The sequence below is a fragment of the Nicotiana tabacum genome, chromosome 4, assembly GCF_000715075.1.
Source record: "Nicotiana tabacum cultivar K326 chromosome 4, ASM71507v2, whole genome shotgun sequence".
Lineage (NCBI taxonomy): Eukaryota > Viridiplantae > Streptophyta > Magnoliopsida > Solanales > Solanaceae > Nicotiana > Nicotiana tabacum.
The window spans coordinates 35,289,400-35,302,588 of NC_134083.1; the positions used below are offsets into that span (position 1 = coordinate 35,289,400).

The following is a 13,189-nucleotide window of genomic DNA, read 5'->3' on the forward strand; positions in this document are numbered from 1 at the left end:
GCCAAAAATTTTTTGTCCTTATAATGATAACATAACTCACTATTTATAACTACATCTAGGAAAGGATGTCCTAGGATCATGCCCTCCTTTAATGTCAATTATGAGGGCCATTGATAAAGATGTAACGTTAGACATAAATGCCAAATTCCTTGTAACGGGCCATCATCCTTAATGCTGCAAAATATTTTGTATTAAATGTTGTCGGGCACATAGCATTTAATACTCCTTTTATGATCGTTATTCCTTCCGGTGATAAGCGGAATAGCTATGTTCGGTGGCCATCCCCATCTTCTGTTCCACGTGTCCTTTCTTTAAGAGGCCACGTATTATGTCATATTTTTTCCTATACAGATAGGCCCGCTGCTTTCCGATGACACAATCTTGAGTTACCGGGAAGTTGGTAGAAAGCACCTTTTTGGTGGAAATTACTATAACTCCCTTTGAAGTCGAAAGCACCTTTTTGGCGGAAATTACTATAACTCCTTTTGAAGTTTTCTGACAGTTGATTAGACGCACGTCTCTCCATATTTAATACCCCAAATACGCGTCATCCTATGATTCGGTACAACCTTTTACTGATTATCGAGGTAATCATGGCCATAAATTTAGTCGCCAAAATTTTAGTTATACGCATCCTCATTTCTAAAACTTCTAACCTGCATCTTTATTTCCCAACTTTTCTCTAATCTTCTTCAAACCAGAAATTTTCCTTCCTTCTATTCCAATGCTTCCTCTTCAAAATGTGCTAGTTCTTCAAAGGGCAAGAACAAAATCGAGGATTCCGTTCCTCCAACAGTGGGTTCCATCATCCCAAGAAGGCTTAATACTTCGAAGGAGTTTGAAGAGAAATTTCCTACTGCTAACCCTCGTACATGGGCTGTTAGTAGATACCCTTCTTCCATTCGTGCTTCCAGTATTCCTGCTGTAAAGGAGGACTGCTGCTGCCCTGAGTTAAATATTATTGCTCCTGATTTATCGGAGAGAGTGACCCTTCCTAAGGAAGGTTTTACATATTTCTTCATGTATCCATTTACTTTGAGTGCGTTTTCTTTAAGCGGAGAGCTTGATTCCGTAATTGCGGAGTTTTGCCTTCGCTACCAGGTGTGCTTGGCACATGTAACTCCTATAGTGTGGAGGACGATCGCCTGCCTTCGGCATTTGTGCCAACAAATTGTAGAGGAGCTAACCCTAGCTCATATGATGAATATTTATTCCCCTAAAATCTTCCACGGGGGAATGATAAACCTTTACAAGCGTGGCCACCATGCTTTACTGTCTAGCATGGATGACGACAATGACCGTGGGTGGATGGAACGGTTCGTTGCAGTTGCCACCAGTGACATTATTCCAACAACGGTTTCATCCTTTTCAGTTGCTTGGAACCGCTCTCGTAAGTTCCCTTTAATAAACTTTTTCCTACTAAATATTCTTTTATGCTCGTATTGATCCTTCAACCTTCGTTTGTTACAGCGACTCGATGGATCCCACTGGTGATAGAAGGCTTGGACCGGTTGGTTCAGAAGATCTTGGAGATCACAACGCCTGAAACTCATTTGTGGAAAGAGCTGTCCCTTAAATATGGGTGGAAGGTCAAAAATTATGGTAACTTTGAATTACCTTGTTTCCATTTTTTGTATATGAAGAACTTGGTTGAACCCTTCTGACTTGTTCATGAAATTAGGTCTACATACTGGCTCAATTGATGTTCCCGATGAGGATGTTTTGGTTGACCCTACTGATGCGGCGAGGCTGCTTCAGGAGGCACTTACTCGAACAGGCATCTCCGGGCCTGCTTCGGGAGCAAATGTTTCTTCACGGAGTCCCCGGCCAGAGAACAAGCAACCAAAGAGAAGACGTTCCTCTATGGTCGGGGGAAAAGAATAAGAGGGCAAAGGTTGATGCCCCCGAGTCATCTCCGGTGGCGATGGTGATTGGTCCTCCTTCCAGGCCGGTCATAAACACTGTGATGATCGATGATGATGAAGAAGCTAGTGATGAGAGAGCTTCTTTACATAGAAGGATATGATCCTCATCATCTCAACAAGATGCTCGACCTGTTGAGACAATTGTACCAACTGACGATGAAGTCTCAGCACTTTGGGGAGAATCTGATTTAGCTGAATATGCTAACTCCCGCTTTCGGGTTCCAATTGCTGTAACCGATACCGCGGGGCTGAGTACCGGGTCCGTGCCGACTTCGGTTGGCGAGCATCAAATAACTAGCACTACATTTGATGCAGCTGCTTCTCATTCTTCAACTCCATCAGCTTCATCTCCACCTTTACCATCATCAGTAACTGCTACATCATTTCCATCTTCATCCACTCTTCCAACAGCGGTTGCTACATCATCTCCATCGGTTGCACCTGACCATGGAGAAGGTGTCCCTCCTCCACAACAGTTCATGGAAATTTGGGGCAAAATTATGCTGCCCCTTCTGAAGATCCATAAAGGAGGGGGAGTGTTACCCTTTCAGTCTCCATCGGGTGCAACTTGCTTTCGAGGCCGGTGGAGCTTGCTAACTATCTGAAGCCTTTGGATTCAGAAAAAGACTGGGAGAAGATTCAGTCACTCTCGGGGGAGTGTTTGTTGAACAATTCTATGCATAACGCCGCATCGGTACGTTCCTTTCTTCTTCTATTATTTCTTCTACTTTGAGCAAACGTACTCTAAGTTTTACCTCTTCTTGTTTTGTAGGCCAACTTTCTTAATTTTGAGGGCCTTCAAAGGCTGATTCATGAGAAGGAAGAACTAATTTCTGAACGGGATCAGCTTTTGGCAGAACGGGACTACACTGTTCTCCGCCTCTCAGAACTGGAAACCAAGGCTACCAAGGTTTTGTTTTGAAGGCTCGTTTGCAGCAAAGCGAGCAAGAAGTGGTAACCCTTAGCTGAGAAATTGAGTCATTGAGGGTTAGATTTAATGAAGCCAAGGATAAATGGGCAGAAATCCAGAACGTCATTCTCGCTGCAACCGATCGTGAGGCTGCCTTCGCTGAAAGAGTGATTAACTTGGAGGCAACCTTAAACCCCAAAAGTGAAGAGCTTTCTGTTATGGTAGCGAAACATGTCCAGCTAGAAGAGAAGTACAGGAAAACCTTTCCGCCGAAGTTCTTGAGTCTCAAATCTTCTAGGTCTGCCCGGGAAAACCTTTTCGCAGAAGTTACTCAACTCAAAGAAGAACTCAAGCACCGAGTGGCTTCCCTCATTGTTGAAAAAACTTATTCCATGTATAGCATGAATAGAAAAACCTTGGAAGAGGCCAAGACTGGTATCATTGACATTAATGCCGAAATTGCTAAGGCCCGAGAGCTTGAGTTGGCTGTAAAAAATAGACTCCCGGCACAGTCTGTCGCTCCAGGTTCTTCTGATTCTGGTTCTGAGTTTTTGGAAACTGAAGAAGGATCGGAAGGTGATGATACCGAAGACCAAGCTGGTTAAAATGTTGAGCCATCGGTGGAACCATCTACTACTCCCAGGGATGAGGATACTTCTCTTCCTCCTAATTCCGGAGACGCTGCAGTTTAGCTTTTTCTTTCTTTTTCTATTTTGTACCTTTATTATTTTGACGCGTCTTTGTAAATAAAAGCATATATTTTTGCTCAAGTATCATTTGAGTCTTACTTTCATTTGAATGTTCATGCAAGTCTTTAACTTTCATACTTGCTCAAGTATTCTGCGCATGTTGTTCTGTTCGCGCTTTATTTTGTGTAATATCGAATGCCTTTCCTTCGAGGCACTTTGGTTTTGAGTATTATCCCTTTTTTCGTGAGGGTTTCCATGAGTATTTGCGCAAGTTTGCTTTTTGCGTCTTTTTCGTATGTGGCTTCGGGTATATTTTTCCCCGATGGCATTCTAGATTCCGGTTATTGATTCTTCCGGAATAAACCCTTTAACGTGAGGGTCTTTATAAGAGAGGGCACTCTTATGTTTACGATGCTCTTGAAGAGGACGTCTCCTGTTCATTACGGCACTAACATTTGCAGTACTTGTTTAACTTTCAAATGGCAAAATTAACTCATCATTCATACAAGAAACAAGATAAAAACAAAAGGATTTCATTTCATTTAATTCCTTCTAATTTCAAAAGTACGTAAGAATTTTTCAATGCAGAAAAGAACTTGCCATGACTTGTGGGTATCTTGTATAACTTGTTTCTACGGGGCTGGCTGCGCAGTCTCCGGTCCCGATGATGTATTCTATTCCCGAATTTTTGTTCCCACGGTTGACGTGGCATTCAGTGTTGCCGTATTCTCATATCATTCTGCCCCAATATTCGAATGCGAATTGGAATACTGAAAGTCTTGTATCTTTGAAGATCCCACCAATGAATTGCTAGGTAATTCTTCACTCAGCAGCATATCTTGTTTTCCCTTAAGAACCCATGCTAACGAGCGAAAGAATACCTAACAGTCCTCTAGTGGTTTGTGCTCATAAACAGTCGGGTAACCTCCGTTCGGTAGCAAACTTAACTTCCTGGTGGGAATTTGCTATCAAAGCAAAGATTATCTAATCGTCCCCGAGTGGAAACTTGTTCGTGTGCCTTGTTATGAAAGGTCTTATCATTGTTGTCTTCGTAGTATGCTTTCCGTCGCTGCCTCGTTAAAAACCTTATCAGAAAAACTCAATTGGGTCAAAAACTGAACGAAGGAAAAAATAGTGCAGCACATACTTTCCATTTGACTGTTGTTTGTCAGCAGTAATATCTTTTGAGGTGAGCCACGTTCCAGTTGTTGGGCAACTTGTCTCCGTTCCGGCTCTCCAACTCGTATGATCCTTTTCTAGTGATAGCTGAAACCCGGTAAGGGACTTCCCATGTTGGGCCTAACTTGCCCGCATTGAGTTCCTTGGTGTTTTGAGTTACCTTTCTCAAGACCAAGTTTCCTACTTTGAAATAACGGAGGTTGGCTCTTCGATTATAATATCGCTCCATTCTCTGCTTTTGAGCCGCCATTTTGACATGCGTCAAGTCCATGCGTTCCTCGAGTAGCTCCAAGTTAATTAGTATTGCTTTGTTGTTCGATTCTTCGTTCTCTTGGAAATACCTTAAGGTTAGTTCTCCTACTTCCACTGGTATCAAAGCTTCTGCACCGTACAATTGAATTTGTTCGTGGTTTCTAGACAAGTGAATTAATTTGATCCAAAAAGTAATGAAATAACTGATGAAATATAAAATACTTAGCCTTAGAATGTAGATGGAACGACAGAGCTAATGAGTCCGGGAACAGGGTTTCCGGGCACAATAATAATAAGATAAAAAGCGAGAAAGTAAAATTGTATTAAAATATTGTATAGAATGTAGTGTAAGTTAGCCATAAAATTCGTGTCCTTATAATGATAACAAAGCTCACTATTTATAGCTACGTCTAGGAAATGAGGTCCTAGAATCATGCCCTCCTTTAATGTCAATTATGAGGGTCAGTAATGAAGATGTAACGTTAGATATAAATGCCAAATTCCTTATAATGGGCCATCATCCTTAATGTTGCAAAATATTCTGTATTAAATGTTACTAGGCGCAAAGCATTTAATACTCCTTTTATGATCGTTATTCCTTCCGGTGACAAGCGGAACAGCTATGTTCGGTGGCCATCCCCATCTTCTGTTCCACGTGTCCTTTTTTTAAGCGGCCATGTGTCATGACATATTTTTCCCTATACAATCCCTACTTTCTCAAAACCCAGATCTGATTGCAGGGAAGGCAATCTTAATTCAAAAAACTTTCAAACCCAAACTCTAAATTTTCAAACCTCAGTTCTTCTATTTTTATTCCTTTTCTTTTCTTTTCTTTATTTTCTTCATCCCTAGAATTTTACCGAAGAGTGTACTACTTAGAGTGTTTAATCTAATAGGATTTGAGGAATATTTAAGATATTATTTGGTCGGAAAGTCCCACTCCGAGAAGATGAAGAAATCTGGGGTTTTGTTTGTTCCTTTTGTTGGTCGGTTCATATTTACTTTATCCCCAATAAAATCTTTCTGTTCATGTGAGTTTTCCGGTGAGGTGTAGCGATGTGGAGTGGGTTTGAGGAGAAAGAAAAACTATGGGGTGGAGAAGATTCCTGGAATTTTAAAATAAATTATTTTTTCCATATCTCAAAGTGGGGAAATGGGTAATGGCTAAAAATTCATGAGCAAATGAGGATGATCCTTTTATTCTAGAGAGCGAGCAACGAATGATATTCTTTGGTGGTTGAAAATGGATGTTACCAGTGGCGGATACCGAATTTTCATCAAAGGGTGTCAAAATATAAATAATTAGATACATCGAAAAGTTAAGGGGAGTCAACGTATAGTAAATATACATAAAATAAAAAAAATTATCTAGCAAAATAGCTTAATTTTTCGGCGAAGGGGTATCGCTTGACACCCCTTGCTTCAATGTGGCTCCACCACCGAATGTTACTTTAATGATGAATTTGTTCTGGATTGAAAGAGGAAGATGAAGTTTATGTAATCTGGTGTGTGATGATGAGGTTAATTTTAACGTGGGACCTGCTAATATGGCAGCTGATGTGAAAAAATTAATAGAAGGATTGGGTGCCACGATGGAGGGATGTTAGGGTTAAGGGCAATTTTAAAAAGTTTGTTAACGGTAGGGGTGAATCTGAACGAAAAGTATAACGGGAGACTAATGAAATTATATACTATATAGTGGGGCACACCTTTTCCCTATTATTTAAGGCAGATAACTAAATTTGTTTTAGGGCAGATTATAATTCAACTCTTTCACTGATTATATTTTACTTGTTTCAACTCGTCAAATGTAAGTCAATCCGTTCCTTTGATGCCCCTAGAAATGACCACTTAAAAGTAAGATATAATTGGGCAAACTGTTGTTGGAAAATGAAACTTTGATTAATTAGAATATCTGACCATATTAAATGGTAAATCAAGATAAAACATTCAATGACAAGTTGATCGGGTAATTAAGGAAACATTCCTGGAGACGGTGGCTTTTCTGATTAGAGAATGGCCAGCCAATAACCTTTAGCATAATGCAATGATATCTTCGTTAAACTAGCTCTCATTATTGATTATACTGTATATTTTTCCAAAGTCCAAGGTCGGTTTCCTCCCCGAAATACTTTTAAATCAACACTAGTGGACAACATACGCTGAGCTGGATCCCCCACCCCCACTTCAACCCCTTGGGGTTCATGGCGTCCCTTCAATGTATTCAAGAGGTCCAATTATTTCGTCCCAGGCTCTCCTCCCAATTTCAACTTGCCATCCAAGGGGTATCTTTGTTGTAAGTTATAACCCTCTATACCAAAACAAAAAATATTATACAATCCAGAATTACTCATTTTGCTTTAATTTCTTGATGCTTTATTGTAGAATAAGAAAGGATCTTTCAAAGTCGTGACAGCAAAAATGGCGGCGCAGCTTCATCTCCGTGCTAATAATTGCATTTTGTTGCCGTCAACGTCTTTTTCTTCATTCCACACATTTTCTGTATTGAATTCTTCAAAAGATTCTGGGGATAGTAGATCAGTCCTAGGCGTGGGGAGATCCTTCTTGGGTTTGAATGACAGAAGAATATTAGGAAATAGGAGAGTGATTAAAAGAAAGAATGATTCTTCTTCGGTCATAATTAGAGCGTCAGCAGGAGGTGCAGCAATATGGGATGGTTTTATGCCGGAAAAGAGCTCCAAAGCTCCTGCACTAAGTGACGTTTTCTGGCCTTCTGCAGGTAAGGTTAAGGGGTAGTAACACTACTTAAAAGTTGTACACTTTAATTACAGTATTCTTGATATGGGAATATTACGTTACTAATGGTAGAATGCATATACTGTACGTTGAAAATAGGGGCATTTGCGGCAATGGCTATGCTAGGAAAGATAGACCAAATATTGGCACCGAAAGGGATATCAATGACTATAGCTCCATTCGGAGCTGTTTGTGCTGTCCTCTTTGCCACGCCTTCTTCTCCTGGTGCTAGGGTACGCTTTCTTTCTCATTCACTACCACATCTTTTTTCTTTATATTTCTTTGCTGAAAATAACATAAGTAGTGCTATCGTTTTCTTTTTGGTGGAGGAGGAAAAGGGTTGGAGTGGGGTCAATGGCGCAGGGTACTTGTTGTTTTAGCTAGAAGGTTTTACAACCGCATGCTTATTTTATTTGCTTATAAGATATGGTCATACTATTAATGTTTTTATATATATATCGAATTGCCAATCGTAGCTTAAAGTTTTTATGTTAGTCTTCTGAGAAATGAAGCGAGGTGTCTTTAGTATGGAAAATATGTTCTCCTGTTTTAAGCTAGATATAAAAATATGTAAAACATGAAAATTACTAGTATATCCTATAAAACTGATGTTTTGAAAATAGTTTTGAGTGACACTAGATGGCTAGAATTGATATTTCCTCGTTTTCCACTCACCACATGGTGTTGTCTCCCTTCTATTTTGGATCTGATTAAGTGCAATCACTTGACACTTAATCTGTTATTAACAAGGTATAATGAGGATAATTACTAGCTACCCAAATGAGTATGGTTAAACCAACTTGTTAAAATTTACATTCAATCAAATGTTGACAACAATGTATTAGTTGAGGTAAGTTATAGTTGACAACAATGTATTTGTACCTATATATTGAAGAAAGACATTTTTATGAAATGTTTTCTGTTATACCGAACACATAAATCTGCACCAAATTGAAATTAAAAGTATTGCAATATAACTATTGCATTTTAAAGATTGATGCCTAAATGTTAATTGAAGCAAAAATATGAAGCTAAAAATTTAGTTATAAGAAAATTGACTTTAGCTCATAAATGAGGGAACAATTTCCCTCTTTCGATAGAAATTGTTTTTCCTTTGAAATCATTTTCTGGTAAACAAGCATTAGAAAATGACCAACATCATTCCAAACACTCCCGAGCTGTGAGTTGCAAATAGTCAACGTACTCACATGTATTCTTCTCTACATACAATTTTTATCTGTATCTATTATACAAAAGTCAACGACCAAAACCAACATTATAAGCCATTGTAACAAATATAAAATTTGAAATAAAGGGAGTAACAATGGAACTGATCGATGAGTTTTAAAACTAGTTTTTTTTTAAGGAATAAAGATTAACTCAATTGGATGACCAAAGTAATAAAACAAGTGCCAAATTTTAAAGTTTTTTTTTGTCAAAAATGCTAAAATTTCAAAAGTATCCTTTTAATATTTGTCTGTGACGACTTATTTGAGTAGCCTTACCAGTTTTGTCATGCATTCTGTCCTTACCTTAATAAACTTCTGATAGTTATATTTGTAATTGTTTGGCTCTTGTCTCCTAGAGTGTGTAATTCATATTTTTGTTAGAATCAAGTAATTAGGTGTAATGTGGAAGCTAACAAAATAAATTTTGAACTACGATAAATCAGATAGCAAAACACAAATATACCAAACGAGACACAAACATTTAACGTGATTCGGTCAATTGGACGGAAATGAGCAATCCACTATATAAAAAGAGAAGAGAGTACAAAATATCAAAAAAACAACCTCACAAACAGGCAAACAAGTGGCACATTAACACTTGTCCCGAAAAGTTCTCCCCCCTAAACAAGACTCTCAAACTCCATACATTGTGGATGCTATTGAATGAGAAGAAAAGATCCTCAATTTATAGAAGTCCAAAACTTTTCTGTCGAGAAAATGAACCAGCCAAATATGAGAGATTTATGTTTCCTTCTAAGAATAGGAAAATCCAATTATGATAAATATATTACTCCTTCCTTTAAGAGATAGGAAAATCAAATACGATAAAAAGTTAATATTTTTATCAACAATAAGAGAAAAAGGAAAAGGCCATTTCAATATATTTCAATATTGAGTAAACAAACAAGAACTCTTGATAACATTAGCTAGCTAGAGAGCTATTTTTATATAGCAACTTGAAGTGAGCGACATGGAGTGGAAAGTGGAAACAGTCACAGTGATGGACAGTAACTGTGCTGTTTCTCATTTGTCGGCTTCCAAAAAAAAGCAAGGGCCAGAAGATAGCAAAATAGTACAAAGTCCTTAATTTGGTTACCAGTTGGTACCTTTATTAATATTCTTAAATCTTGTAAAGTCCTTAATCTTGGATTCTCCCTTATAAAAGTTTTGGCTCTGTCTATATCTATCCAGAGAATACTTTTTTCTGTGCTGCTTCTGCTTCTCTTTCAATTTGTCCACTAGTGAACATGCAAGTCAATTATCTCCTTGGTAAAGTTTAGCCCTGTACTTTTAGTTTGTGTGTGATTTTGTGCTAAGCATACATAATTTTCTATAAAAGATTTCACATTATTAAGAGTATCTCTACACTATATATTTGGCTTCCTAATTTTTTCAACTACCAACAATCTTCCCTCGAACTAAATTCTATATGGGCTATCACCACAACCCACAAGTCTCCGCCCGAACTAAGCTCCATGTCGCCCATTATCACAGTTCATGAGTCAATTTTCAAGATTTACTGTATGCCACCCACCTGACCGAGCATTCATGGCCACAGAAGCCCATAACTAGCTTCTTTTTGTGTGCTTGTCTAAGCTACCTTTGGTATAGTGAAGATAGTAAACCATGCCTCACGTTATTACTCAGCCATCTCCATAAAAAGAAAATAAAGGAAAGAGATTTTATTACAAAATAGAAACTTGATAGTAGCTGTAATTACTAGAGTACTGCACTTGAATCAACTGGTTATACAATTGTGATTCAATAAAGTTAATAATGACCACCGAGGGTGTGGTCGAATGGTTGGGAGTAAATAGGGTTTTTGTGTTCAAACTTTGGGAGCAAACAACCTTTTGTTAGGGAGTGCTTTATCCCTTAATTAGTGAACGCAACTATGTGAATCTGAATTAGTCACGTGAGACACGATTAAATCAAGTTCACAAAGTTAATAGGCTTTATATTTACCAGAAAAACTCAATAACCAAGTGCATGTGGCATGAGTTACCCAAAAAAAAAAAAATATCTTGTCATTTTATTTATATTAATAAAAGGGTTAACATTTACTGGTAGCATATACTCAATACCAGCCTTTAGACGTGCTAATTAAGTTGTACATATCTTTAATTGCTCAAGTTCAGGGCTTTGTTGAAACATCTGGAAAATGATTTATTGGGCTTTGTTTACACAAGTTGAGGGCTTTGCTAATCAAATGTCCGGTTATATAAAATATGCTGACCATCAAATTCTGTGTTGATTGAATGTGCAGAAGTACAATATGTTTATGGCACAAATCGGTTGTGCAGCCATTGGTGTTTTGGCATTCACAATATTGGGGCCAGGTTGGCTAGCTCGAAGCACAGCCCTTTCTGCTGCCATGGCTTTCATGATTTATACTCGTTCTGTTCATCCTCCTGGTAAATTAGTGTTTGAGAAATTATCTCTTTTTGTATATTTCATAATATTCAAAGCTGATGTGCTAATTATGCATTATGTATGATAGCTGCAAGTCTGCCACTACTGTTCATTGATGGAGCTAAGCTGCATCAGCTCAACTATTGGTATGTTCTGTTCCCTGGAGCTGCTGGTTGCATTCTTCTGTGTTTAATAGTAAGTTTTGCTTCCTCTCTTCCTTCTTATTTAACTGCTATCAGTTAATGAAAAAGCTCATTGCATTCGTCTTTGAAACAGTTCAAATCATTTTAATAATAGGGTAATAAATTTGATCCGTTTACCGAGAAGTTCTATGGTTTGAGCCTGCTGAATTGAATTTTCGAACATGAGCAATATACTATTTCCTTATTTAGTATTCGACAATTCTCAAATCATGAGCTAGTTTTTTAATTGAGTTAGTGGCTCAAAGTTCACTTGCTCAACATTGTATCAAAGCGAGATTCGGTCAAGGTTTACCCAATGTTTGATCTCTATATTATATTGTCCACACACCCAATATCTAATTCTCGTTGTGGGAGGTATTAGATATGACATATTGATTGAGGAATATCTTGTTGTTCTCCTTGTATAATTTTAGATAATCTTTACTTATAAACTAATTTTTACAGTTGAGTTAGGTTCGAAGTCTTTAGGTTCAGGTCTACTTTTTTTTTTTTTTTTTTTTTTTAATATAGTAGGACTCAAAAAGCCTAAAGTATCAGAGGATGTTCGGCCAATATGGTGACCAAATCATCTCTTTGCAATTGGAGTTGAAACATTTTTCAGATCTCGTTTTAGAGTGATTTATGATCAGTCTGGTATTAAATCTGTTTTTTTCCCTTCACTTTTGATAAGTGATACCAGTTATTGTTGTGTTCCATTTATTTAACATATTTATCTTTTTAGTCTATCTAAAAAAAGAATGTCATTTTTTAATATTTAGAACAACTTAACTTTTAACTTTATATATTTAACCCTTAATGACCTGATTTTATAGTCACATAAATATCTATAACATAAAAAAATCTTTGTTTCTTTCTTAAAATTAGTAGTTTGGTGAGTACAATTTTCCGACTATTTATTAATTCTCTCCTTTTCCAATAATTGCAGCAAGAGATGGTGTGTTACCTAAAAGAGAATGTCAAATTCTGATGTGAAATGCGATGCCTCATATGAGAGCTGTATAAAAATTCTTTTGCATGGTCAAAATTGAAGGTGCAACAGAGGAATCCACCATTTCTCCAATAAAGCAATCACGGATTTGATGAAAATGAATATCGTGCAATGTCAAGCGGATAATTCCGATTTATATATAGTTGTGAATATGATATGATTCTCATTCAACCCAGAAAAATTAAATATCATATAGTAGCTTTTTCTGGAAATCGTTGTGTCATGGAACTCAATTGACGCTTTTTTATTAATAGAAAATATCACAAATTTGTCATCATAAGCTATATATTATACAATCACAAATCTGAAGACTCTCATAAATATAGGAATAAATTTAGATGATAATTAATACTACTGGCATAAAAATGAAAACTTTAATCAATATTTTTCAAGTCCGACGCAAAATCATGTCTCCCCTAGCAGCTAGCACAATAAAGATCAGGTGAATCATGTGATGCTGGAAACATCTGTGTTTTTAATATTTAAGTTTATTGATGATATCAAGGAAAAGCTATTTTCCATATAGATCTTGAATACACGAAGTTTATAGTATGATTTCGAACGAAAGTTCAAACATGGATTACAAACTTATCCATAATGATTGATACGGATGATCTCGCCGGAGAGGGAGGCCATGGCCAGGAG

The 13,189-nt window shown here is 37.4% G+C and overlaps 1 protein-coding gene across 1 annotated transcript; it reads left to right on the top strand.

The window, feature by feature from the left end:
* Nucleotides 1–7,074: 7,074 nt before the first annotated feature.
* On the top strand, nt 7,075–12,821 carry LOC107763980 (uncharacterized). The gene is made up of 6 exons (XM_016582502.2): nt 7,075–7,251; nt 7,341–7,695; nt 7,812–7,945; nt 11,208–11,355; nt 11,442–11,548; nt 12,482–12,821. Exons 1-6 carry the CDS (start codon nt 7,174–7,176, stop codon nt 12,521–12,523), a joined length of 864 nt encoding a protein of 287 aa, XP_016437988.1. The 5' UTR covers nt 7,075–7,173; the 3' UTR covers nt 12,524–12,821.
* The last annotated feature ends 368 nt before the right edge of the window (nt 12,822–13,189 follow it).

What these genes read in the sequence shown, in the direction of transcription:
- LOC107763980 (XM_016582502.2), top strand. Translation starts at nt 7,174, where the DNA reads ATGTATTCAAGAGGTCCAATTATTTCGTCCCAGGCTCTCCTCCCAATT. An exon ending in CGTTTTCTGGCCTTCTGCAG is followed by an intron (nt 7,696 to 7,811) that starts GTAAGGTTAAGG and finishes CGTTGAAAATAG; the next exon opens with GGGCATTTGCGGCAATGGCT. An exon ending in CTTCTTCTCCTGGTGCTAGG is followed by an intron (nt 7,946 to 11,207) that starts GTACGCTTTCTT and finishes TTGAATGTGCAG; the next exon opens with AAGTACAATATGTTTATGGC.